Source organism: Stenella coeruleoalba (genome assembly GCF_951394435.1).
Source record: "Stenella coeruleoalba genome assembly, chromosome: 10".
Taxonomy (NCBI): Eukaryota; Metazoa; Chordata; class Mammalia; order Artiodactyla; family Delphinidae; genus Stenella; species Stenella coeruleoalba.
The window spans coordinates 99,525,697-99,553,536 of record NC_137156.1 but is presented as its reverse complement, the minus strand read 5'-3'; the positions used below and the strand labels follow the sequence as shown (position 1 = coordinate 99,553,536).

General features: G+C 46.8%; 1 protein-coding gene across 2 annotated transcripts in view; it reads left to right on the top strand.

Moving 5' to 3' along the window:
- Positions 1 to 4,843: 4,843 nt before the first annotated feature.
- The window catches only part of VGLL4 (vestigial like family member 4), a 159,232-nt gene continuing 136,235 nt past the window's right edge, over positions 4,844 to 27,840 (top strand). The window contains exons 1-4 of one of the 2 annotated variants that reach the window (XM_079933872.1): positions 4,844 to 4,946; positions 6,473 to 6,649; positions 8,509 to 8,805; positions 26,441 to 26,506. In XM_079933872.1, coding sequence (XP_079789998.1) covers positions 26,443 to 26,506 — 64 coding nt within the window. In that variant the 5' untranslated portion in view covers positions 4,844 to 4,946; positions 6,473 to 6,649; positions 8,509 to 8,805; positions 26,441 to 26,442. Of the gene's footprint in view, positions 4,947 to 6,472; positions 6,650 to 8,508; positions 8,806 to 13,278; positions 13,852 to 26,440; positions 26,507 to 27,840 lie in introns of those variants that run through there. The other variant, XM_079933870.1, reaches the window with a different exon arrangement.

Here is a 27,840-nt window from a genome sequence, read left to right as displayed (position 1 = left end):
CATATTAAGTTAATGCTGTTGATTTCAACATTGCTGACTTAGTGGCATTGCATATGTTTAGCTTGCAAATACGTTTGTGTTTCATAATTGCTTAAAAGCTACAAGCCAGGGAATTCCCTGGCGGTCCAGTGGTTAGGACTTAGCACTTTCACTGCCGAGGGTCCGGGTTCAGTCCCTAATCAGGGAACTCAGATCCCACAAGCTGCACAGTGTGGCCAAAAAAAAAAAAAAAAGCTACAAGCCTTTTAACAAGGTACAAATCCTAAGAGTTCTCGTCACGAGGAAAAAGTGGTTTTTTTCCTATTTCTTTAACGTTGTATCTGTATGAGATGACGGGTGTTGAAAATGTATTGTGGTCATCATTTCATGATGTCTTAACTCAAATCGATGCTGTATACCTTAAACTTATACATATAGGTCAATGATATCTCCGTAAGACTGGAAGAAAAAGAAAGCTGCAAGCCTCTAAGGGACTTGCGTTGAGTTTTATGGTGTCCATATTCGAGCGACATGAGAACAAAAACAATATAAGTGAACTCTGGGAGTCCCGGGGAATCTTTGTTCATGAATGGGGGTCTGCAGATGACTTAAGAGTAGGCCAGGGTTCTGGGTTATAGTCAACAGAAAAGGTCTCTGGTTAATATAAGCAGAAAGAGAGGTTATAGGATGGGTATTGGGTGGCCAAAGAATAGATGGGAGGCTAGAGATTCAGACTCAGAATGTGGTCAGGAGCTCAGGAAGGGAAGAAGCCCTGGCTGTCCTGGCGCTGCACTCACCACTTCAGCCCGGGCACTGGAGTCCCAGGACTCTTGACATGGCTGCCACCACCAAGCCTTCAAATCACTGTCTCAAGAAGGAAGAACCCTGGCAGGAACGTCCAGTTGGCTGAGCCTCGCTCATCCCCCTACCTCCTGGCTGTCAGGGAGGGACCATGTGGCCCCCTTTGGTTTCTGTAGACCCAGCCAATGGAGAGTCTCTCCCAAATAGGTTAAACCTCTAGATGCTGGGGAGCCAAAACCCAGTCCAGTATACACACTCCACTGTGGATCAGAGAAAACGGGCCCAGTTCTAGGGATGTCAGCATTAAATAAGACAACCTCAGGAGCATCAGCTAGAAAGCCCCGCCCACATGTTTGCAGTTACTGCGGGCAGCGGCAGTGTCCTGCCAGGTCCCACCGAGATCCAGAGCAGAGATAAAACTCCCAGCCTCCACCCTGGCTATTTTGGTTCCACGGCCTCACTGCAGTGGGCAGATCAGGAGGGAACCACGCACAGTAACTGAACAGAGAAAACAGAAAATTTTTTTCTTCCTGGAAAAAAAATGTTTTTTCATTGAAATCAGCTGCTTCTGATGTCTATAAAAAGAAGCCAATAAAAGGCCTCGAGCTCAGATTTTGGAGCTGAAATTCAGAAAACATAGTATTTATCATCGCAGCACTCTTCTGTTCCCGTCCTCCTGGGCCGATCACACAACTGGTTTTGCTGGGAGCAGGAGTGCTGGGGGGTGTTTGTCCCGGTCTCTGATGGCGCTGGCTTCAAACACTCCCCTGCAGCTCTTCACATGTGACTGCAATTAACTGCAGCAAACCTACTGCAGGAGGAGAGATTGTGTGTCTTATACTTCGCAGTAGGAAACTGTGACCCTTTCTCATTTTGGTCGCAAATCCTCCACTTCGAAGGTGTTTCATTTGGGGAACTGCACAGGAAGTCCTTGATTGTGTGTTACTTTTTTTGCAAAGATTTCTGTACCCGGAAATAGTGTTTTTCTCCCTCCTTCTCCAGTTACATGAAGGTGTTGGGGAGAAAAAAAATCTGTTTTGGCTACTGCATGACCTGCCCCCTGTCCATCTCTCTGACCTCATCGCTACCAGTCTTCCCCTCCCACCCCTCTCCAGCTACCCTGGCCTCCTGGCTGGTTTCAAAACACGCCAGGCCCTCTTCTGCCTCTGGGTCTTTGCACCTGCTTGGTCCTTGCTTTGGCACATCCTCCCCCCTTAGAGACACACGATTTGCTCCCTCAACTGCCTTCCAGTTTCTGCTCATGTATTTCTTACTACAGAAGTCCTCCTGCTTCTAGTATTTTCTTACTCACCCTGCCCTGTTTCTCTTCAGTGTACCTGATGCCCTATACTTACTCCTTTATTTCTTTATTATCTATCTTCTCCTACTAGAATAAATCTTCATGAGGCAGAGACTACGTCTTCTTCCTTGCTAATCACTAGTGGTCAGCACATAATAGACACTCAATAAAGTGTTGGATGAGTGAATGCATGTAATAGTAAAAGCCATTTCATGCGTAGTGGAATGATAAACATTATCTCTAAGGAGGAGTGAATTTATGCTGATGTAGTTAGTGCATTGAGGATCAAGGGCAATGGGGGACCTGTACCAGGATCAGAAGCCACCGGGAAAAGGGAAAATGCAATATTTAAATCTTCACTCTTGACACCTCCTTTGCAGTCCTGGCTCATATACCCAACTGCCTTTCCAACAGTCCCTTTTGGATATCTCAGAGGCAGCTCACATTACATATGTCCAAAGTGGAAGTCTTAATTCCTCCTGCTCCCAGGATAAACCTCCTCCTTCCCGAAGTTCCCATTTCACTTAAAGCCCACCTTTCACCTTGCTCATGCCAAAAGCCAAGGAGTCATCTTGGGTACCTTGCTTTCCTCCAACCCCTACGTGCAATCCACCAAAAAGTCTGCCAACCCTGCCATGACAGAAATGGCCAGCTGGATGCAAATCTCTGTCCCCTTTCCACAGCGTAGGACCATTGATGGGAAGTAGTTGGCTAAACAGGGACTACATTTCCTAGCTCCTGTCATTTGGGTGAGGTCACGTGACTAGCTCTCATCAAGAGATATAAGTGGAATGATCTGTGCCACAGCAGGCCCCCGTGTCCTTCTGCATCTGTCCGCTGGATGGAGAGGATCCTCAAAGGATTCTGGGGCCCCAGGGGTTGGCAGAGTCACAAGATGAGGATCCTGGGTCCCCGAGTCACCACTTGGAGGAGAGCCACTTGCTCTTCTAGAACTGCTCACTGTTTGGACTTTATGTCAAAAACCACTAAGTTTTTGGGGTCATTTGGTTCAGTAGCTGATGTTACCTTACCTAGTACATCTATCTCCAAACTATACCTCAGATCTGTCCACTTGTCTTCGTTAGTCTCTTATTTTCTTTGGAATCTCCATCCTCTCTCATCAGAAAGATTGCAGAAGTCTCCTAACTTATCTCCTTCCTCTATCCCTGCCGGCTATAGACTGAATGCTTACGCCCTCTCCCCCAGTTCATATGTGGAGACCTACTCCCCAGTGTGATGGCATTTGGAGGTGGAGCCTTTAGGAGGTGATCAGGTCATGAGAGCAGAGCCTTCATTAATGGGATTAGTGCTCTTATACGAGACTCCAGATAGCTCCCCTGCCCCTTCTGCCACGTGAGGGTACAGCAAAAAGATGCCCATCTAAGAACAAAGAAGCCAGGCCTCGCCAGACACCAAATATGCCAGTGCCTTGACCTTGGACTTGCCAGGCTTCAGAACTGTGAGAAATAAACGTTTGTCATTTAAGCCATCCACTCTATGGTATTTGTGTTATAGCAGCCCGGAAGGAGTAAGACCACCCCCCCCCCACCCCCGATAGTCTATTCTCTACGCAGCCATCAGAGAGACTTTTAAGAATCCAGGGCTTCCCTGGTGGTGCAGTGGTTGAGAGTCCGCCTGCCGATGCAGGGGACGCGGGTTCGTGCCCCGGTCCGGGATGATCCCACGTGCCGCGGAGCGGCTGGGACCGTGAGCCATGGCCGCTGAGCCTGCGCGTCCGGGGCCTGTGCTCCGCAGCGGGAGAGGACACAACAGTGAGAGGCCCGTGTACCGCAAAAAAAAAAAAGAAAAGAATCCAAATCGTATCCCCCCCTCAAATAGCTTCCCTTTGCCTGTAGAATAAAGTCTGGACTCCCTCCCATAGCCAGTCCACTGCCCCAGCTTTATCTCAATCCTCTCTTCTCCCCCGTTTATTATGGTCCAGCCACCCTGGCCTTCACTCAGTTCTTCAAGCACAGGAGACTTGCTCCTGCCCCAGAGCCTTTGCACTTGCTGTCCCTTCTGCTTGGAAGTCTTTCCCCCAGATCGTGGTATGACTGGTTCCTTGTCATCATTCAGGTCTCAGCTCAAACGTTACCTCCTCATAGGAATCCTCCCTGATCACACTGTCAGATTGATGCCACTCTGCTGCCTCAACGGGTCATTCTCTATTTCATTCCCTGTTTTATTTTCTTCATTGATCTTATGACTATTTTAAATGATCTCTTTTAAGTTAACTTACATGACTTAAACCATGTTTCCTGGCTAATCATGTCTCTCCCACCTCCTCCCCAGCGCCCCTCCATTAGAGCATTAGCTCCGCGGGAGCAGGACCTTGTCTGAGTTATTGGCAGTTGAATCTTCAATATCTAGAACAGTAAGACAGAAGGTGCTCTAGATCGAAGGAAGAAAGGGAGGGAAGGGGGGAAAAAGCGTGGCGGGGGCGGGGGATGGAAGGGAGAGAGGAAGAATTGCCCTAATCAGATCAAGGACCCTCACAGCACAACCCCAGGATCCACACAGAGTTGCTGGAGAGGTGGAGTGAGCTGGGGAGAGGCAGATGGAAGGCAGGCTGGGCAGCCCTTCTGAAGCAGCCTCCCAGGTACAGAAATGACATCACCTACCACCCCAGGCCATCAGCTTCCTATTCTTTGGGAAGCTCTCTCCCCCTATGGAAAGAAAAAAAAACAAAAAACATACCTTTGCCCTTCTTTTTTCTCTCTGTACAGAAACCTTATCTATTTTGGACCCAAACCCACTTTCCGTGCTTCCAGTAAGCACTGGAAAGGTTATCATGCCTCCTTGTCTGTGTGATTCAGAAGGATATGAAGCTGTAACCGTAGTATAAAGAAGACGTGGTTTGTCCAAGGTAACTAGTTATTTACCAATATGTCTCAAATTCTTCAAAAAGCTTTGTACATTGTGGTATCTTAAATACTAACACAGTCTGCTTACTGGGTATTCCAGGGCGGCATGCAGTGGGGTCACATTGGACTTTGAAATGGGACCCACTTTTATTGATTATGTGACTGTTCTAATGTATACAAACACTTTTTTAAAAAAAATACAAGCTAATACAAATTCATCTGTCTAAGCAAGGTTGACCTGGATTTTAAAGCTGTCCTAAGTAATCAACTGTAGGGTCAATCAGACGAATGATGAAGTGGAAGAAAAAAAAGCCATGAAAGAATTTTAATACTTTATAAAGTACTTAGTAATTTTAAAAACGCTGCCTTTTTTTTTTTTTCACTTAGGGCTTTTTCTTTTCCTTTTTTCTTTTTTTCCCAGTTTTACTGAGATGTAATTGACATACAGCACTGAATAAGTTTCAGGTGTACAGCAGAATGACTCGACTTACCTATATCGTGAAACAATTACCACAAGTTTAGTTAACATCCATCATCTCAAATCGATTTTTAAAAAGGAAAAAAAATGTGTTTTTCTGACTCAGGATGAGAAGTCTTAGGATTTCCTCTCCTGACAGCTTCCACATACACCATACAGCAGTGTTAATTATATGGCGCATGCTGTGTGGGTTACAGCTCTAGTACTCATGTACCTTATAACTGGAAGTCTACCTTTTGACCACCTTCACCCCATTCCCCCTCCCCCCGCCACCTCTGGTAACCACACATCTGATCTCTTTTTTATGAGTTTGGTTTCTTTCTTTCCTTTTCTTTTTTTTTAAGATTCCACATATAAGGGAGATCATACAATATTTGTCTTTCTCTCTCTGTATCTGTCTGTCAGTATTTGTCTCATAAGCACCTTTCTAAGTGGGAATCATCCCTGTTGTATAGGTGAGAAAATGAAAGTTTGAGCAGGGTCCACGTTTGTGCCTGGTGTCATGCAGCTAGAAAATGGTAGAACCAAGGTTTGAACCCTGGTCTGTCTGACGCTGAAGTCTCAGCCATTCTCATGTGCCAAGGGCTTCTCCACCCTTTGACAAACAATGTCAGAAATGATGTTAAGACCCTACTAAATTCCAATTCCACATGGTAGCCCACAGGGAGTGGGAAACCAGGAGGAGATACTTCCCTTCAGAATTGAAGTGTCGGTCTAGGAGTGTAGATTCAGTGATTTATTTAGGGATTATCAAAGGGGTCTTTTCCGGGTGAACTGAGTGATACTGTTGAAAGATTATTGAATGAGGAGTCAGGCCAGGTGGTGTGAATCCTGGTTTGGCACTGCTCAAGTAGTTGCACTAAGGCCAATGTTCTACCTGCTCTGAGCCCCCATGTCCTCATCCGCTGAATGGGGTCATCAGTGCTCTCTCACAGGATCACACTGCATTAAATGAGGGTGCTCAGCACAGCACAGTGCCTTTCACGTGGTTGGCACCCAGTATGCTGAGCTCCTTCCTTCCCTGTTTACTTTCTTCTTGCCTGTGTACAGCACATGCTTGTAAGAGCTAATGCCAAAGAAGCAATTGGAGCCAGGAGAGACGTGGCAATCTCGGTTTGAAGAATTTCTCTCTGAGATGATGTCCTCTGAGTGCATCCACCCTCAGAAGAAAAACCCATGCTTATTTTTGGTGGAGTTCCCCAGCTCAAACCATTCTCCATCTGAGAGGTAGGTAGTTAACTGTGGCCAAACTCTAGCCGGCCTTGAATCCAGCATCTGCAACATTCTTTTCTACGGAAAATGGCTCTTCTTATCTCCCGCCCCAGCCCACCGAAGTCTGTGTCTAAGAAAGACAACAAGAATAGATTGCCAGGCGCAATCATCCTTACAGTATTCGAAGGAAAATTTCTTGTGTGAGGACAAAGCCAATCTCTGGACCAGTGTTAAATATCACTTAGAGATCCGAGGTCTGAGCAATTGATCTGGCCATAAATCTGGTCTTGCTTAAGGGGACTCATTCAGATCCATGCTGTGAAAAGAGCTGACATTCAGAAAAAAGCTCACCGCTGACTCCTTGACAGGTTTCAGATGGTGCGTTCCCTTGGAACACAGCCCTGGAGCAAAGGCTCTCCGTGGAATTCGGCATGGGGCTCGAGGCTCAGGTTACTACCACTCCAGCGGCCCCACCATGGGATTCCATCCAGGTGTGTGGGGGGTAAAATCCCTGCTGGGTCATGGTGGAGATGAGGCTCACTTCTGCGCTCTGAGACGGAAAAGAAGAAAGGGGATTGAGTGCTTATTGCCTGTCTGGCACTGTTAGAGGCCTTCATGTACATCTGCCTAGAAATTTTGCAAATGTTTTAACCATTCACAGGTCTGTTACTTACCACGTTGTGATCCTGTGACCATATCTCTGAAATCTGGGCACTAGAGGACTTGGCAAGCAGCTCTGGGTTTGAATTATGACTGCCCACCCAGGACTGATAGCTCAATGAGGGCAATGTGTTCACTGCTGCAGCCAGCCTCCTTGCACACAGGAGGGCCTCCATCCTCATTTGTTAAGTTGAATTACCCTGGGCCTGCTTACTTAGCCTCTCTAAAGCTTCTGTTTCCTCAACAATAAAAGTAGGAGAAATAAAACTTAGATTATAGGATTTTTAAATTATGCTTTAAATTGTGAGGTTGTTGTAGATGCATATGCGATTGTCAGAAATAATACAGAGAGATCCCATATACCCTTTACCCCACCAGTAACATCTTGCAAAACGATAGCACTATATCACGGCCAGGATGTTGACATTGATCAATCCATTGATCTTATAGGATTTCCCTTCTAGGACTTTTATGTGGATTAATTGCAATTATGCAGGCATAATGTTTAGCAAAGTGCATGAGTACTGTAAACATTTAACAAAGGCAGCTAATATCCTTCTAGGAGACAATACGATGTAGACCAGTGCTGCTGAAAACATAATGCGAATATGAATCATCTGGGGGGCTTGTTGAAGTGCAGATTCTAATTCAGTAGGCCTGAGGGGGCCTGAGAGTGTGCATTACTAGCAAGTTCCCAGGGGGTGTCTGCTGTGGCTGACAGGCTAAACTTTAACATGGACTCCAGAATCAGACTGCCAGGGTTCAATTCTGGTTGTGCCCTTATTATCTTTAAGACCTCGACAAGTTATTTAACCTTTCAATGCTTCAGTTTCTTTATTTGCTTCGTAGGGGTATTTACAGTCCCTATCTCACAGGGCTCTTGTGAGGCTTAATTATCTTAAAGCACTTAGTGCCTGGGCCGTAGTAAGTGCTCATTAAGTGTTAGGTATCATTATTTTAGATTATTTCTTATTCTGTACTCTCTCACTGAAATAAGACCATTTGGGTTTTCCCACTAGTTACTTTGGCCCCCAGAAAAGTAGAAATTCACCTGTTCTCTATGAGAAAAGAGAGATGTGATTGCTAGAAGGTATTTGTAGAGCTCTTCTAGATCAAAAATGGCAAACATCTGATTCAGCAGTTCCTATTCCCCACCCACAGCAGACATTACTAATCAATCTTGACATTCTTTTTTCATTGAACCTCAACAATAGCTTCAGAGGCCTTCTTAAGGGAGCTTAAGCACAGCTGGTGCTCAAGATGAAACCTGTGTGCCGAAAGTGATCTGGTCTAAGCTCCTCCCAGAAGTGGAGGCTTAGCCCCAGGGCTGCAAGCTGACTTCCAAGGCTCACACTATCACCGGGAGACTGAGTGTGAACTAGAACCTACATCTGTGCTCTCTGCGGAACGAGTTGGAGTGAAGAAATCAAGAAAGGAAGACCAGGAGAGATTCACAAGAGCACGTTAGAAGCAAAGGGATACGGGTAGAGAAAGACTTTCTTCATAGACAGGTTAGTGCATCTAGAAGAACAATCAGAGTCCCTGTGCACTGCGACCATTTCAGATTGGCAGCCATTGGGGTTTCCCTTATGACCCCTATGGCGTATGACATGGGAAGACACCCCGAAAAGTGAACTACTTATCGGGAATGTGGTGTGGAAAAGAAAACTGTCTTTACAGTACTAACTGGGGAGGCCTTAAAAAATCGAAGGAGCAAATGGAAAGGCAAAGACCTTATTCCCACTGAACTGAACTCCTGAGGGCTTTTCCATGTGTGAGTTATTATCTGTCTTGATGGGGCAGCTGTGCGCTCCACCCTGTAATTCTGCCTCTCCCCGCTCTCAGTTTTCATCACTGGACCGCGCTTGACTTTACAGGCCATCGTGGACCCAGGACTTCAAGGTAAATCAGATTGTGGCCATTTTTGTGGATTGGTAGAAAGACAAGAATCAGATCTTCTCTCTGAGCAGTTTGAATGATGAAGGCATGAAAGGAGTCAGTTACTGGTGGGGGCAAAAGCCAAAAGGGGGAGTAGGGGCAGTAATAAGGGAGCCAAAGTGAAGGGGAGGCTCCTTGGTAGATAAATGAGGAAGAATTAAACTGCGAGGAGGCACAGAGAAACGGAGAGGGAGTCTGGGTAACGACTCTGTGGCCTGTGGGGGAGGCAGAACCGTGGTTCCCAGAGCCGCCTTTTCGTGAACTTTCTTCCCCTTTTAATTAATATGGAAAATTTCAAATCTATGCAAGATTCGACAGAACAGGGACTTCCCTGGCGGTCCAGGCTTCCACTGCAGGGGGCATGGGTTCCATCCCCGGTGGGTCGGTCGGGGAACCAGGATCCCGCATGCTGCCGGGCTTAAAAAAAAAGAAAAGAGTAGACGGAATAGTATAACCCTCGGCCCCCATACCCATTCCCTCCGCTTCAACCGTGATCGACTCAGGGTCCATCTTGTTTCTTCTCTATCTCCACTCACTCACCTTCTTGATTATTTTTATTTATTTTAAATAAACTTCTGATGCACTTATAAAATCCTTGCTTTGAAACACATTCTTATCAGTGGTCCATGCACAGCCTTCCTTATTATTATCATTTTAGTTACTTACTTAAAGTAGTTTTTTTGTTTGTTTGTTTTTCAATTTAGAAGTTTGCCCAATTTTTTCTTTTACCTCCTTAAATATATTTTTTATTATGGTAAAATATACATAGCATAAAATTTACTATTTTAACCATTTTAAGTGTGCAGTTCAGTGGCATTCACATTGCTGTGCAACTATCACTTAAGTAGTTAATTTTATTTATTATTATTATTTTTTTGCGGTACGCGGGCCTCTCACTGTTGTGGCCTCTCCCGCTGCGGAGCACAGCCTCCGGACGCGCAAGCTCAGAGGCCATGGCTCACGGGCCCAGCTGCCCTGCGGCATGTGGCATCTTCCCGGACCGGGGCACGAACCCATAGTCCCCTGCATCGGCAGGCGGACTCTCAACCACTGCGCCACCAGGGAAGCCCTAAGCAGTTAATTTTAATAGTGAACCCGTGAACCCATCAACCGAAAACTAAGACTTTGACAATGACCTACATCTAACCAATGGTTCCCTGCCACCCACCCCGTGCAGTTCCCCTCCCCAGGTAACCATCATTCCGAATTCTCTCATCATCCTTCCCTTACTTCTTTTTTACATAGTTTTATTGCAGGTGCATGTACTACCACAATTATTTTTCATGGTATTTGTAACATTACAAATAGGATATTACGCTGCGCGTAATCTTTGGGGACTTGCTTTTTTCACTCACTGTTGTCGAGATTCCCCTCTATTGCTGCAGGCCTCTGTGGAAGTCGCTCGTTTAGGCTGCTGTTTACATTCCCTTGTGCGGATGGTCCGTGTCTGACACATTCCACCTCCAGCGCACTTCTGTCTTGACAGCATACCTTCCTTTTCTTACGGTAGCTTGAGCGTGTCTCTCATCTGCTTGATCAAGACATTCAGACTGAAACCACCCTGGTTAGATGTGGCCAGGGAGAAGTCACACTAATGCTGATGTAAGGGAAGCAGCGAGATTAATCCTTGGAAAGGTTGAAGACTGGTCACATCCATGAGGAAAGGCCCTCTGTCCCCATGATTTATCTGCAGAGTAAGGCTCACTCTAAGCAGTGATGGAAATTAAAGAGGCAGCTTTAGGACCTCCACCTTGACCCAAAATGGAAATCATTTTGCAGTACACAAACGGCAGAGCTGTCATACAGATCAAATGAGATAATGATATGTGGGGACACTTTGTAAACCCCAGAGCCGTTTTATAAACGTGCAGTTGCATGGTGACTGTTACCATTACTCATTTGCATTATCTAGACAAATCATTTTCCTATCCCTCCATGATTACGGTGGCTGTCTGTGTATATGGTGCCCCAGCAAAACTGGGTTTAAGGGAGGTAGAGAGAAGGGGAGAGATGTGAATGTTCACCAGATATTCTGTCTGGTCTTTAGTCCCTGCAACAGCTCTTTAAATTAAGAATTGTCTCTGTTTTACAGATGAGAAAACTGGGCTTGATAACATGCCCAAAGTTATAACTTTGGGCATGTTATAACTTCATAACTGACAGAGGTGGGGTTTGATTCAAATTCAGGTTTGTTCAAATCCAAAGCCCCTCCTCCGTTGTCACACTTCCCGAAATCTGCCCCAGCAGTCCGCACCCTTTCCTCATTCTGCGTCCTAATGTGGCAGGATGAAAACCTCCTCTTTAGGATCTTTCTCAGGAATTTCTTCCCCTAGTCTGAGACTATTGATGAACTCAAATGGAGTCTAAGTAAAAATGTCTTTGGGAAGACTGGGAACCTCCCCGAGCTTTAATCTGTGCACTTTAATCTGGGAACCAGGGGAACAGGTGTGGTTATGCTTGGGTCAACTTGTCACCTGGGTCATCCTATCTCCATTGGCCCTGTGTGGACAGCAGGAGAGTGTATTTCACAGGGGGCCGCAAGACCGTGGCTCGGGTTCAGGCAATGCCTCGCCGCGGTTTAGGTAAAGCTAATCTCACTGTAAAGTGGAACTATCTATACCTGTCCTGCTCCCCATCCCGGGGCTAAGATCCAATGAGATAACAGGCTGTGACCCCATATAATTGGATGAGGTAATACATGGGAAAACAGTTTGAAAACTGCAAAGCATTTCCCCCCAGCATTAATGTAAGCCGGTATTTGTTTTCGTTATCATTCCATCTCAGCAGAGCCGTCTCCCAGGGAAAGCCCTATAGCAGGAACCCCTAATGATGACTGAGGTCTGAGAACAGCCAGAAGGCAAGCAACATGAAGCCATTTCAAGCAAACCAGAGGAAGTCCAGTCCCTGACTATTTATTTTATGAAGTTAGCGGCTGGGCACGTTAAGCAAATGTTTTCTTAATTGTGGCAGTATGGGAAAACAATGGGGCAAGGGCTGCCGGGGACCGGGGAGGATCAGGCCCCCACCCCTCCTACCCACACCCCGAAATCTCCAGAGAATGACAGCAAAAAAATAAAGACAGGGCTTTTCTTTTCGTGGTCACATGTCTACGCTGCCGCTGTAATAAGAACCTGCACCGATTAGAAATGTTTCGCCCCCTCCTCTCCGCCCCTTCCCGGGCACGTTCCGGAGCAGACCGGGCTGTGGACTCCGGGAGTGTGCCAGACACAGCAAACACCGGTGTGTGAGCGCCTGGAGGGGGCTCTTTCCACCCCGAACTCTCTCCCTTCCTCCTCGGTTCCCTCCCTTCCACACTGACTTCATTTACTAGGACTTCCTCCTCCGGGCGAGGGAGGGGGAGGGAAGACGCTGCCGTGCGCCCGTGGGGTGTGTGTGGAGTGCGGGGTGTAAAATGCTGTAATGAGAGGCAGCTGAGCGGCGTCTGAGAGCCGGGAGCTGCAGCAGCCGTTCTGATCGCGGTGGCACCTGAGCGCTCACTTCCCCAAGCTAGCGCGACCTGTCCCTTCAGGTGCGTGTGTGGTCGCCGGCCTGTCGGGCAGAGCGGCTGGGGGTGTGCGGGTCACGAGCGGGCGAACCAGTGCCCCAGGTCGGCGGCCCGTGGAGCTTGGAGCCCGGGAAACGGGAAGCGCCGGCGTGCGCGCCGCTCCGGCGGCTGAGCTGGCGTGGACGCCGACCCCCGGGCGCCTTCCCTGGGCAGCTTAGCGAGCCGCTCTGCGTGATAGGCGGGACGCGTGGGGGTCTGGAGCCGAGGGCTGCGGAGGTGCCGCAGGTCCGGCGCGAATGCGCGGGCACTTGGCCGGCTGCGTGGCGGTTAAGGGGCAGGGAGGTTAAGGGACAGTGGGTAATGGATCGGGTCGACTGTGGTCGTCGTGGTCATGTGTGCTGTGTCCACCGGATGCGAGAGCCTACTGTGTGCGTGCGGGGGAGGGGGGGGCGTGCTGGCCCGGAGCGGCGAGCCTCTGGGCGCGCACGAGAGGTTCGTTTACGTTCGTGCGTGTGCACCAAAGCTGTGTTCCCGCTGCCTGGGCCTCTGGGGTTCGGTCCGGTGTGCGTCAGAGGCCGGTGCACACCGCGTGCGCTGGGTCCACGCGCTCCCCGGGGTCGATCGCAGCCCAGGCCCCATGCGGACGTTGGCCGCCCGAGCACGTCTGCATCCGTTGGGTAGGTGCGAGCTGCCGTCAGGCGTGGAGCGGGTGGGGGAGGGGAAATGAGCCTCCCCCGGGCGCGCGAGGCCCTGCCCCCGCCTCCCCGCCGTCTCACCTGGGCCCGGCCCCCACCTGCTGGGCTGGAGGGGCGGGCCCGGGGGCGTGGCCCGGCGGAGCCCGGCGGAGCCCGGGAGAGGGCGGGCGGCGCCTCATTCCAGGGATTCCTCGCGCTCCCGCGCTCGCGTCCGCCGCGGAGCCGGCTCGGCGCGCGCCGCCCGTGTGTGCGTGTGGGTGTGCGGAGCGGCTGGGGTCGGTGCGGGAGCGCGGGCGCGAGGGCGCCTGCGCGTCGGCGCGCCCCCGGAGTGCGCCCGGTCCCGCGCGCCCCGTGGTCCCGCCCCTGCCCCCAGCGGGGCCCGGCCGGCCCGAGGCGGGCGATCCCAGAGCCGCCCGGCGGTGAGTGCGGGAGAAGGGGGCAGGGCGAGGGCTGGCTTGCGGGGAGCTCAGGGGTGGACTGGTTCGGAGCGGGACGCGGGCGTCCTCCTGGAAGGACGGACGAGGCGGCTTGTTCTTGCGGGGCAACTTGAGGCTCCTGGTGGGAACCGAAGCGCCAGGACACCCGGAGGGAGAGGTCTAGCGTCTGGAGTGGAAGCTGTCCTGGGAGTCGGCGGCGAGGGGCCGGCCGGGGGGGTGCCCGCGCCCTGTAGCCCCTTGGTCTTGGCCAGCGGCAAAGGAGGGCTGTGGTGCGGGACCGCGGGACATGGCTGAGGATGGGCAGCTGGGATCGGCTCTTTCCTCTCTGTATACTTCCTGCCCCCTTTCCAAAACAAAACGGCACACTCTTCCTGCAGTGAGTGAGTGCAGGCCTCGCCGCAAAGCAAAGGTCTTTTCCTTTTTTGTTTTGCTTCAAGTCTCCTTTTATTCATCTCCCTAGACCTTTAAATCTCTTAGGTTAGGATGACAGCACTGTTGGGGCCGCTGGTCTTTATGCGCTTTAGTTGGCATGTGTTCGTCAGTTCAAGCCAGCTGACTTAAAAAAATCGGTTTCACTTTGATCATTGGTGCTGTGTGTTTGCTAGTCGTTATTTCCTTCTCTGCGGTTAATAAGAACCAGCAGCCTGGGGGGCGGGTTGGAGGCGGCCCTTCTAGTTTTTACCAGCGGCTGGTTGCCCCCTCTATTTGGAAGGTACTGTCTCCTGTAGAGTTTGAGTATATTTTTTTACAAACCCAAGCCTATCTTGACGAAAATGAAGGCTCTCATTTGTTTCCTCTGAACTTTCGAAGACAAAGGCAACAAATGTTAATTCCTATTAGTATTTGGAGGTCAGTTTTGCGTTCCATTTTAGCATACCAAACTTTTAACTCTTTGCAGTAGCCTCCCAGTCCACAGACTTGCAGTGTTCATTGTTTCCTGCTTGCAGCTGATTAAGTCTGCGCATGAGCGTGAGGGGAGTAGTGTGGGTCGTTTAAAGAGCGCTTAGGGGTCAGCGCCTCAAGGCTGTACTGGGGGCACGATCTTGGAACAAGTTTTTTATCATCTGTCTCTAAATCTCAGTGCTCTCATTTAAATAATGGGTTTAGGAATACTCAGAAGTTTGTTGTCTTGTACTCAACACAGTTGTGTATGTGTGTGTGTGTTTGTTTGTTCGTTTTCTGTGTGTTTCCTGATGTATCTGCCTGAAAAGTCATCTCCGTCCTGGTAGAAATGAGGTAACCCCCTCAATTTGTTGTTTGACTTTGGCAACATTTTAATCCCAGGCTAATTTCCTCCCCACCACGGTTTTTTCACACTTCTGGGCAGCCTGCCTTTGCTTTCCATTTGGAAGGGAATGCAAACTAAACTTTATGTTGACCAAAACACAATACAATTAAGACGATAATTCTGCTATAAATAACCATGAACTACATTCCAAAACTGTGAATGTTGTAGTAAAAACAGCTCTGGCTTATTTCTGGAGACTTGAGTTCAAGTCCTATCCCTGTCACCTACTAAGTTTGTGACCAGAAAAAGTTACTTCTCGTTAACATTTGTGCTTTATTTTCCTCTGTAAGAGGGTGATAAAATCTGTTCTGATACATCGCAGAGTTAATTACAGGGAATAGTGTGCTTTGAAAAGTATTTTGTGTCATGTTATTTATAAAAGTCTTTGAAGACTTGAAAGAGCTTCATAAAACACAGTTGTCACCACTTCTCCCACCCGATTTAGAACTATGACTTTACCTTAAGGTTTCAACACTTCTTACAAAACGACAATTATGAAATGAAAACTTTCCCTTTCAGATGGTTTATTTGACAAGAGTTCTGCCGTGTGAAATTCCTTTTAACTCCTTAGGGAGTCAGCCTTGTCATCAACCTCTGGTGGTTACCCAAACAAACCCAAAGGAAGCTTTTACTTTGTGTTTCTTCCAGGTATCTCTCCTGGATAGTTTTGTTGTGCAACTTTTAGTTTGCCTTAATAAAATAATAAGTCATATAGCCATAATAAAAGTTGCTTTGCAGCTTTGAGTATGACTTAATAAAAGAATGAGTTGTCATAAGTTTAGGAGGTAAGAGTCAAATACATTGGGAAAATTCTAATATAACTAAAATGATGACAGTATGTGGCAATTTTAACATATCAAGTCTCTTCATTGCTTGTGTTAGACAAGCTGTCGCAGTCACGGGAACCTGGTGAAAGAGAGGTTTTTTTTTTTTTTTTTGGTTAAGAAGTTTCTGCAGGGTATGTTGATTGAGGCTTGTTTTTGATTCTTTTAGGGAGCCTCTCTGAAGTTAATCAAGTCTATATGTGGGAGCTTAAGAGAAGAGAAAAGGGGATAATATCAATCAGTCTATGATAATATCAATAGTCATTTAGGATCTGTCCACATTAAAACAACAAACAAAAAACCCGACAAGTTAGAAATCAGACTGCCAAATCTTGATAGTATAAACTGCCAAGGTAAGGAAGGAAGGAGTGTATGCATGAAGTGCTGAAATCAGAAAAATTCTTTCTACCTGGGCTACACCGTAGTAGCTCTTTTACAAAAGAAGAAACCCTTGTAAAATGTGCTTTCAGTATCTCAGGCCTCAGGTCTTATAACCAGATTCGTCAATCCTCACTGTTCGTGGATTCCTGTATTTGTGAATTTGTCTCCTCACTGAAGTTTATTTGTATCCCCAAATCAGTACTTGGAACAGTTTCTTCCGGGGCACATGGTTCAGTACTCACTAATTCAGAGGTCTCAGAGGCTTTATAGAACACAATGACTGCAAATGATAAGAATTTACCGTATTTGATGATGCCGATAATGAAAGAGCTTCCTAGTGATGCAACGTGTCATGGGTTAGAAGACTTTTCTAGGCTACTAATAGGCTGGGAGTTGAGCTTTTGGTACAGTGGGGAGCTCGACCTGGGTATTATGGGAAGTTGGCCAACTTAGGCTGTGATGCAGGTCCATGTCTGTCATTCTTGGGTGTAACAGGTCCCCAAGAGGACCTGGCACCTCAGTACTTCTGAATAGGAGATTCTAAGTATCCAAATAAAATAAATGGCAAGAACAAGCGTATCCAGAGTGAACTAGAAAGGCCAAAGAGTTTCTTTTACTTCCTATGAGGTGCTGTAGAAGGCCGAGGTATTGAAAATGAAGAGACAGGTTCCCAATAGCCTAAATATGAGAAAGAAAAGGATAGTTCATTGTTTGTTTGACAACCGTGTTGAAAAATCGTGGCAATCGGTAGTCTGCTCAAAAAGTCCAGATGTGAATTTTATTTTTCCTCTTTGGACAGAGTGGTGGTGTCATTGTGGGCCCGCATACAGGCACTTTCCAGGGGGCACTTTAGGGAGACGGATGAACTTCAGCCAGCAGTAACAATTTTACACCAGCGTTGGGCAGCCTCACATAAAGGACATGAAATACGCTATAACCTGAGTTTGGTTTTGCAGCTTTAAGTCCATACAGGTGACCCTGACAGGCACACGATTGCTTTCGTACTGTCCATGTGTTTGCACAGCTGACACTGATGCTGAGCTGTGTTATGGTCATTAAGGATTTTGCTTACTGTGTGGTAGCACCGCTGGGCAGCTTCTGTTGCCCGGGTCATCAGGATGACTAAATATCACATCCCTACAGTCCCCACCTCGGGGAGGGGGGTGCCTAGGAGGCCCATGGAGCCTTGGGCCATTTTAGCATCAGAAAACCTAAGGTGGCTGAGTTGAGCATTTGTGCAAGGGTTGGCATCCAGACTGGTACCCGTTTTTGAGCCCAGCTGACTCTGTGTTGATGTGATGGGAGGTGGAGATGAGCAGGAGACCGAGCTAAGTTCATGGCAGACACCTGAGGTTACCTTGTTCCTGATACCTGATGCGTCCCTGGGGGGGAGGCGGGGAGATGGATGGCTGCCTAGCCTATAGACCTGCCCTATTGAGGTTTCATGGGAGGGGGAAGGGCGTTAAACCCTTACGGAAAGGGTACACACCCTGTACTAACTTAGTGAATTCTTTAGTTTTCTAGGACAGGGCTGGGAGGGTGGGGGAGGAATTGCCAACAGAGCTGGCTCTCATCCTGGGACTTAGGCTTGAGGTTGACAAGCACCTGAAAGAAGCCTAACAAGGGGTTTTACACAGATTATATATATATATATATATATATTTTAAATTAATTAATTTACTTTTTGGCTGTGTTGGGTCTTCGTTTCTGTGCGAGGGCTTTCTCTAGTTGCAGTGAGTGGGGGCCACTCTTCATCGCGGTGCGCGGACCTCTCACTGTCCCGGCCTCTCTTGTTGTGGAGAACAGGCTCCAGATGCGCAGGCTCAGTAGTTGTGGCTCACGGGCCCAGTTGCTCCGCAGCATGTGGGATCTTCCCAGACCAGGGCTCGAACCCGTGTCCCCTGCATTGGCAGGTGGATTCCCAACCACTGTGCCACCAGGGAAGGCCCCACAGATATATTTTTAATTCTCTGGAAATAAGCATAGAACATGTAGATATGTTGTTCAGATTTCAGACATTTGGACTTCAAATGAATTTTCAGAAATGATTATGTGTAGAAATAAGGAATTGGATATAAGGGGAAGTCAGGCAAGTCCTTCTGACCTTGTATCTGGTAAGATGTTTCAAATTATGGCAAGACAGGTCCATAATTCATGTCTGGCACATGCCTCGATAAGGAAAGCTAGACAGGCAAAGGGTCCATGCGGTTGAAGGAATATTTTGAATAAGGACTGGTTTCTGTTTAAGAGTGTGACATACAATTTCAGGGTGTGAGAAAAACAAACAACGCGGTGAAAGTTTTCACATATCATTCATTGAGCCTTGAGAGTTATCCGCTGGAGTTTAATAGCAGGTTGTCTCGAACATGACTCAGTAGGAACCATCCTTCCTGAATACTGAACCTGCTCTTGGAGCTTGAAGTCCTCAGGGCTTATGTTAATTCCTGTGTGGCCGGGGGCCCCAGGGATCCTGTGGCATTGCTGCCAGCATTGTCTGTCCCAGTCTCACCAACGGACTTGGTGTGAGAATCTTCTTACCTGCCTTGGTTACTGTTCATGTGACTCTGTGCCGCTTTCTTTTCAAAGCAAGTGAAACATGTCCTGGTTTTTACGTTCCTAGGAGAGGAGGGCTTGTCTTCCTTTGCTTTCTTTAGAAATTATCAGATTATTGCTTCATATATATCTCAAGGTATAGGGGAAAGAGCACAGGACTAGAAGTCTAGCTGGAAGGTATTCTTTATTTTGGTTTGTTTTTTTTTTTTTTTAGATAAGCTAAAAAATTGCTTTCCTCCAAAAGGTCTTTATGAAAATCAGCTGAAAATAGTTAAAATCGCGTTGGATGGTGAGTCAGGAGACTTGGATTCTAGAGTTAGCTTCTTCAGGAAGTCACTTATATTCTTGGCACCTTGGTTTTTCATCTGTAGAAAAATATAGTAATCCTATCTGTGAGGATCAGTAAGCCAGTGTATGTGAGTGTGTTATTAAAAGTATAGGCTGCAAGGCGGTAAGGTGGCATAATGTGAATGTATTTCTCACTTGTGTTGATTGGGCATTTTCAGTGACGGTGTATCATTTAATCCACAGTGCCAAGCTTGTGACCATGTGAAGTAGGCAACGTTGTGACCATTTTCTTTAGGTGCGCGAACTTGGGCCCAGAGAGGTTAAATGGGCCCCACAATTGGTGTTAGGCATTTAGAGCAAAGTCTAGAACATCATCGGCTTTCCGTGATGATGGATTGAATGAGTTCAACGTATTAAAATAGGGCTCAGACTTAAGTTTTCTGAGGCTAAAGTCCCGGCTCTGCTGATTTAACAGATGGTAAAGTGCGAGCAGAAAAAAGGGTTACACCAATGAGAGAGGTTTTGAGCATGAAGAACAGAGGGGTGACCTGAGAATTGTATGGATGTTAACAGAGACAGTATGTGTGTGTTGCCAGGAGTTAGTGGGGCCTCAGTTGGACACGCTGTGGAGAAGAAACAGCCAGGAGGTTAATTCACGTCTACCTGATGTGCCTGAAGCTATGCTTGCACGTGGCCACCAGAATCTGGTGACGATTCGGTATGAAATTTCATTTCAGTTAAGCTCATTGAGACCCACAGCTGGCCACATCGACCACAGAGTGATCTGCATTTGGTGTAAGTTGCTCAGGGCAGGGGGTTCACGTTTTCTTTTCTGAAAAGTCTCTATGTAGTGTTTGCCAGACATAGGAGATACCCAGTGAAAGCCTCTGAGTTCTTGATGGCCCCAAAGGCCACACCCCCCCGCCATAGTGAGATACTTCATACTGTAGGCTTGTCCTACAGTTATATTTCTTAGCTGAGGCCAAGTTAGATTAGCTCGGGAAGTGGTCCTGATAGAGTGATGGGACAGGGCCAGCAGGAATTAGGGATACTGAAGAGTGTGCATCTGGGAGTTGGACGTGCCGTCAGGATCCCAGGATAGTGATATCTTCCTATTTCAGGTTTTTGGTCAAGTGACAGTGTGGCAGGGACATCAGGAGGTTTGAATGGGCCTCTCCCAGCCTCCACTGGTTTCCACCTCTGGCCAAGACTCTCACTCTTTCCTAAATTACACGGTAGTTGGGCCAGTGTTACTGGAGGAGCTGTGCAGTGAGCCAAGCTTGGTGCTGTAGTTTTCACCTTGGAACACTTCTATGACGTATCTTGAAATTCTGTTCCCTTGGAACACTTCTATGACGTATCTTGAACTTCTGTTCCCTTGCCTGAAAGAAACAAAACAAAACTAATACACCCCATAATTCTATTCCCAAGATAGGAGTTCATGTCCTCTTGTTGATCCAAAAAGAAAAAAAAAAAAAGACGGTCCTTTGTGGAAGCCCAGAATAATGGTGTTCGAATTTAGAGCTGAGCTTTTCATTAGCACCCAGTATCCCTAGAATGTAGTTATCATTGATACCTATTATTCCCTAATTCTCAATCTTAAGCTATTTGGAAGGATGTATTACTGGGGGTAAGGGAGCTTCAGGAAGGGAATATGGGCTGTATGGGCTGGCAGAGAAAATACCGACCATTGCCTGGAAAAAAAAAAAACCCAAAAAGCAAAATATGTGTTCTCTTCACCATGAGTTATATTCATAGTTGACAGCAGCCACGAAAAAAAGACGAATGGATAGACCAGAAACGGGTGGCAGTGCAGTAGAACCCTTACAGACGGACTTGATGTCTTTTTCCAGAAGCACATTCCTCTCCCTTTTACGGGGTTACTATGTTCCAGGTGTCAGTGTTTTAAGTGATTATGTTTTCGGTGATCACGATATTGTAAAAACTATCACGCCAGTGGGAACTCATCACTGGCTTGTACTTAGATTTATTTTCCAGATGCTGTGTAATCTTTTGCAAAAGCTCATAGATGATTTATGGTTCATAAAGGATATAAAATAAACCAGACATGTCGCTCCCCTGTTTAAAACCACTCAGACCATTCAAGGACTTTTCACTGACTAAAGAATAAGATCTCAGCTTTGTCACACCCTGCAGAGAACGCATGATCCGGCCCATGCCCACTTCCCTGCCTTGCCCTGTCCTCTCGCTGTGGTCGTGGGAGCGCCCCACGTTCACAGGGCCAGCTTGGTCTCTCCCCCACCTTCCCCTTTACAAGCCCAGTTCCCCTTATCCTTTAGGTCTCTCATCTCAGAGGAATCTTCTCTGTCTCAAGTACTGGCCAGTGCCCTTTTTCTAGTATGTTTACCATCATTTGCAATTTATTTAATATGTTTGCCTTTGTTTTGACACATAATTATTTTAATACGTGTAAAGTGCATTCACTTCTGACACCCTATGAGGGAGGTAATATCAACATCCCCATTTTACAGATGAGGAAGCAGACACACAGACATAAAGTCAGTTCCCAGGTCACAGAGGTAGGAAGTCGCTGTGCTCATTCAAGCTCACACGGTTAGTGTCCAGAGACCTCCCTCCTAAACCACCGTGATGCTCATTCCCCTCTCAGCAGACTGTGACCCTCCATCAAATACTGTGACCGTAGTTTTCTCCCCCATGTTACTCACACGTCTCACATGTTTTATTGGGTTTCTTGGACTGTGGATATTGTACAAGATGTAAAAGTCAGAAGTGTTTTTTTTTCTTTTTTACTGTTATCTTCCACCTTTATTTGCTTAGGCCTTTTGTGGCTAAGTAGTGCCTGGTCCCTGGCCCTCCTCTCCCACCTGTATCACTGTACCCGCTCTCGTGGTCCTTATCTCACACCTGGTTCCTACAGAAGCCTCCTAGCTGATCCGCGTGACTCCTCACTTCATCCCTGCAGGTCAAACCGTCCTCCCCACACCTGCTAAACTAAAACATCCTTGACATCACCTCCCCAGCCTGCTCAGGGACTCACCACTGCCCGTTGCCTCCTCCAGTAAGTGGACGCCAGCCTGGCCAGCCTTGCGCTGTCTCCCGAGTTCACCCACATTGTGCTCCCCGCTCCTCAGCAGGGGTCCTCGATCCTGCCTGGGCGGGGCTGAGTCTCCCTCCCGGGCTCTCATACCTGTGGTTGTGCCTTCCCTCAGGCTGTGGATCCAACAGGACTGTACATGTAAGCATCAGACAGGGTACTTGCACCCAGGAAGTATTCAGACCGTGTGATCCAGGTGAGGAGGAGAGGTCAGAGAGTAGAGGCTGCCCAGGAGAGAGGAATGGGAAGGAGACCTTTGAAGTGGCCTTTTTTTTTTTTTTTAATTTATTTATTTTGCTGTGTTGGGTCTTCGTTTCTGTGTGTGGGCTTTCTCTAATTGTGGCAAGAGGGGGCCACTCTTCGTCGCGGTGCGTGGGCCTCTCACTATTGCAACCTCTGTTGTTGTGGAGCGCAGGCTCAGCGGCCATGGCTCACATGCCTAGTTGCTCCGCGGCATGTGGGATCCTCCCAGACCAGGGCTCGAACCCGTGTCCCCTGCATTAGCAGGCAGACTCTCAACCACTGCGCCACCAGGGAAGCCCTGAAGTGGCTTTTTAAAACACACACACACATACACACACCAAACTGAGAAAAAAATGCATGTTCATGAGGTAAACACTTGAGCTGACACTGATCTCTCTTTTGTAACACACTACACATTTCAGTGTTAAATTATATTTTGTCTTTTATTATGCTCTTAAATTTGTCTGTTGTTATCCCATTCCATATACTTTAGGTTCATGAACAAGGTCGTAATTCCTTAAAGGCAGGGATCATATCTTCTATTTCTCTGTGACCTCTCCCGAATACTTTGCTGAACTCAGTAATTGTGTAATAAAAATTGGTCACATTAATAAGGTTGCAGCAGATGGCAGGTGCCTCGTAGATGAACCTTAAACACCTAATCTCTTATCTACCTACTTTGAACCTAAGTAGCTTGGAGTGAATGAACTTAAATAATCTTCCACGTGCTAGAATTCTGGGTCTACTTTTGTGTCATTTGGTATCTTTATGCTTTGATATTTTGCTTCGATGCACATAGTTTGCATAAGAGGCACATGTTAACATGTATCTTTTGGGGTTTAGAATTTTGAAAGCATTGTCCTTCAACTTAATGAGGCAATTAATTTAAGCAATTGTGAGTCTAAATACTGCTTTACAGAGTAGAATGCTTATCGGCATTTACTTAAAATAAAAGACTTTAAAGTCAGGGACTTCCCTGGTGGCACAGTGGTTAAGAATCTGCCTGCCAATGCAGCGGACACGGGTTCAAGCCCTGGTCTGGGAAGATCCCATATGGCACAGAGCAAGTAAGCCTGTGCGCCACAACTACTGAGCCTGTGTTCGAGAGCCTGCGAGCTGCAACTACTGAGCCCATGTGCTGCAACTACTGAGCCCATGTGCCGCAACTACTGAAGCCCATGTTCTCTAGGGCCCGCGTGCTGTTAACTACTGAAGCTCGCGCGCCTAGAGCCCGTGCTCCACATAAGAGAAGCCACCGCAGTGAGAAGCCCGCGCACCGCATCGGAGAGTAGCCCCGGCTTGCCACAACTAGAGAAAGCCTGCGTGCAGTAATGAAGACCCAATGCAGCCCCCAAAAAAAGACTTTAAACTCAAATCTTGCCTGAATAGGAAACTGGCTTGTGTGATGAGAATGTAACTGGGTTCTTGTGAGTTCAGCAAACCTTTTCCTGTCAGTCTGTCCCAAACTTTTGTTTCTTTGCCTTTGAACAAGTTTCCAAATCCTTACTCTCAGGAGGTGATCTTTTCTATCTTACAAGGAAGACAAGGATTGTGAATGTCGTTCATTTTTCTATCATACGCCTCTGATTTTACTCACCTCCTTCTTGTCTCTGAAAAAGAAGAAATTTACTGTTTGCTTTACAACCTCACTATCCTCCCTGTCACTCAGAGTCCTCTTGGACTCTCCTCTGACACCTTGAGACCTCCCAGGCTCCATCACTTCTGTCTGTGTTTTCTCTTATCCCCGCTGCCTCCAACACACGCCCCTCATTACTTCCTGCCCGCTGTATCCCTGTACCTTTCAGACTGTCCCCTGCCTTTGGCTTCCTATTCTGTAGGCTGCGACTACAGGGCACTACCAGGATAACTTCCCTGGAACATGTCAATGGCCAAGGTATTGCTCGGCTCAGAGATTTCAGTGGCTCCTTAATGCGGACAAAATGCAGCCCAAGTCCCGTTCAGGCCCTCGGTTCTCCCATGCTGTGGCGCCGGTGCAAGTTTCCATCCTCGTCACTTCCTGTCCCCGCATTGCTTGTCTCCTGGCTGATTTGGGCAGCTTGTTCTTGAATGGGTTCTGCTTCTGTTCTTCCCTTCTGTGCTTTCACATTTATTCTTCAGAGGCTCAGCTCATCTTCTGTTTTCTCCACAAAGCCTTTCGGAATTCATTGATATTCTATAGGATTCTGTTTATAGCACTGTTTTGGCACTTAGCACATTTTGCCTTAATCCATGATTTCCACGTGTCCCCTAGGAGGTGTTTCAGGTTAAAAGAAAGGCCAATGAAGTTTGAGAGACTTCAGGTATATAGAGCTGCCCTCCCTACTGCCTCTGCCCCTGCAGAAGGCACAGCAGCCTATCAAAAGCACAGGAAGGAAAAGAAACTGCTTAGGGGCTTCCCTGGTGGCGCAGTGGTTGAGAGTCCGCCTGCCGGTGCAGGGGACGTGGGTTCGTGCCCCGGTGCGGGAGGATCCCACATGCCGCAGAGCGGCTGGGCCCGTGAGCCATGGCCGCTGGGCCTGCGCGTCCGGAGCCAGTGCTCCACAATGGGAGAGGCCACAGCAGTGAGTGGCCCGCGTACCGCAAAAAAAAAAAAAAAAAAAGAAACTGCATAATTTGGTTTATTCCAGTGTTTTCCCAACTTATTTATCATAGAAAAATTTTTTCCTTACAAAATATGAACATCCAGTGCAACATTTGGGGAAAACACTGCCTTAAACTAGATTTCTTGCAGGCATGTCTACTGTATAAATTGAAAGCTCTTTGAAGGCAACTGTTGGGCTCTGTTTATTTTTCCTGCCTTAGTACATAGTAGATAACGTTTGTTGAATGAAATCACATTGCAAGATCAAGAGCTGATGTTTCTTTGGAGGCCTGAGGTATGAATATTGTAAAGCAAAGCTGGTCTGCTGTGTCTTGTAACTGGCACATGCATAGTAGGGACTCAGTAAAGGCTGAAGAATGCTGAGAAAATGCTGAGCATCTCTAAAGGGTGCACTTAAAGTATTTTCTCTCAGTTGTTGAACTGATAGGGTGTGTCTCTTTTCCTAATAACTGTGTGTGCGTGCATGCATGTGTGCGTGTATATATTTAAATAATCCAAAAAAGGAAAACTGGGTAAAAGTAGCCTGATTCTCTAGGTTTTTCACCATCTTTAACTCTTTTTCAGTGTTTGCTTTTATAGGTGTGCTGTAATTTAAGAAAACAGAGTTAAAAATAAAAATCCAGGTTTTATAAAAAAAAAAAACGTTGGTGTTAGGTGGTGGTGATAGCTTTAAAACATGATATTTAGAAATAAAGATTCCTATTGGACTTAAAATACCATTTAACTCACCAATGGAATTCACACACGTTTCATGAGTACATTGCCTATTTTAAGCTACACAGTTGTGCAGAGTCTCAACCAAGGAGGGAAAAGGACAGAATGGTTCAGTCTTAGTAATTTTTGTTAAAACTAATAAACCTGCAACAACGACGACTACCACCACGATCTCAGACTGGTATAATGCTGTGTTCATAGAGTAGCCTTTGTTCCGAGAACTGTTTTTTACTGGGTATGTCTGGACAGGCATGTTGTTACGTACGCACATAAACATTTATAAGCACGAATAACACGGGCAGGAATATTCACAACATCCCTTCTTTTAGTTCTGACTTGAGCTGCTTCCTGGAGTTGGCAAGGTTTGGCTGAGTAGGCAGCATGGAATTTAACCCCTTTCTCTATCTGTTCCTGAACCACGTCCACTGGATCTCGTCACAGGCTGGGAAGACTTTCAGTACAAGTATAATGCTTCAGCCCTGTGATTTGCATTTGGTGGAGGCATTATTCTAATGGTTAACTGCCAGAATTCTAAAAAAAGTCTTTGGAATTCCATTTAAATTCTTTTTTTCTCTCTTTTTTTCCTTCTGGGCTCCAACCAGGAATGGAGACGCCATTGGATGTCTTGTCAAGGGCAGCATCCCTGGTACATGCTGATGATGAAAAACGTAAGTCAGGAATGCATTTTAAGTGTTTTTCACCTATACCCCCTTGTCTCCTGGAGTATGATAAAATCACGTGTTTTTCCACATGGTTTTGTGGCTGTATGCTGTTAATTTTGGTTGTTTTCTTCAGAGATAACAGCTTGGCATCCTTATTTTTGTTTTCGAGTGCCAGAACATGTAAGTCGTCTGTTATCTTTGGATGCTAGGGCTTGAGCTGTTAACTCAGGAAGTTCTTTTCCTCCGCAGCTTACTCTAGTGGGATCTGGAATGGAGATACTCCTTACGTGTCTCTAGAAGTTTAGATAAATAGATGTTTGTTGATAGACTAATTGACCAGCAGAGAACTAGAGATGGGAAGAGTCATCTAAGATCATTTGTGTCATTGGAAGTGTGCATATAATGGGAAATAGTCATGGAAGTTCTATTTGCATAGCTAAAAGAGAACAAATACTGGGGGGAGAGCGCCGCTAATGTGGTGGAGAAGGGGCACAAGAAGAGAGAACACCGACATTGGAAGCCCGTTTGCCATTGTGTGAAAGTGATTTTCCTGCTCGTCCTAAGGTATATTTAAGTGTTACTGTTCACAGTTGATATTTGTAAGAATGACTGTTTTCTGTGGAAGCAAGGTTGTGTTCTTTTGTAAGCACTAAAATGCTACTGACAGAAGATGTGGTGAGATTGAGCTTTTATACATGGTAAGTTCTTGAAGGTGAGCAACTTTCAAGTTCAGTTCTTAATAAGTTGGCAGCTGAAGTGCCTGTTGCTTAAGATGTAAGGTCTGCCTTTCTACTAGCTGGTAGGACTTCTATTTGTCTAAGGCTCAGTTTCCTCATTAGTAACCCCGAAATAATAGTAGCTACTTACAAAACATATGTGAAGATTAACTGGACTTTATGTGTATAGTACTTATCTTAACTGTCAACTCCTGGGGCGACTGCCGTGCCCTGTTCTCTCTAGGCACCTTGTTGGCCCTCTGATAGGACTTTCTCCAGTCCTTTATGTTATCCCTGTGCCTGCGGCTTCCTCCCTTCCCCCACTACCACCGCTCACACAAGATCATCTTTAGACGAGTGACTGAATGAAATAGCCATTGAAGTTTTTTTTTTTCCCCAGCCTCTTTTGTAATTTACATTTATTTAGCTTTTGATTGTTGGGAGGTATAATTATCCTTTCCTAAGGAAACTGAAGCTCAGGGATGTTAAGTGTCATTCCCAGGGACATTGAGCTCGGGAGAGGCAGCTCAGGTTGTAGGCTTTTATTGAAACAACAAGAAACTCCTTTATGCCTCTAAGATTGCAATAAGCGTTACTGACTTGAGTAGCTAGTTACGGATTTCG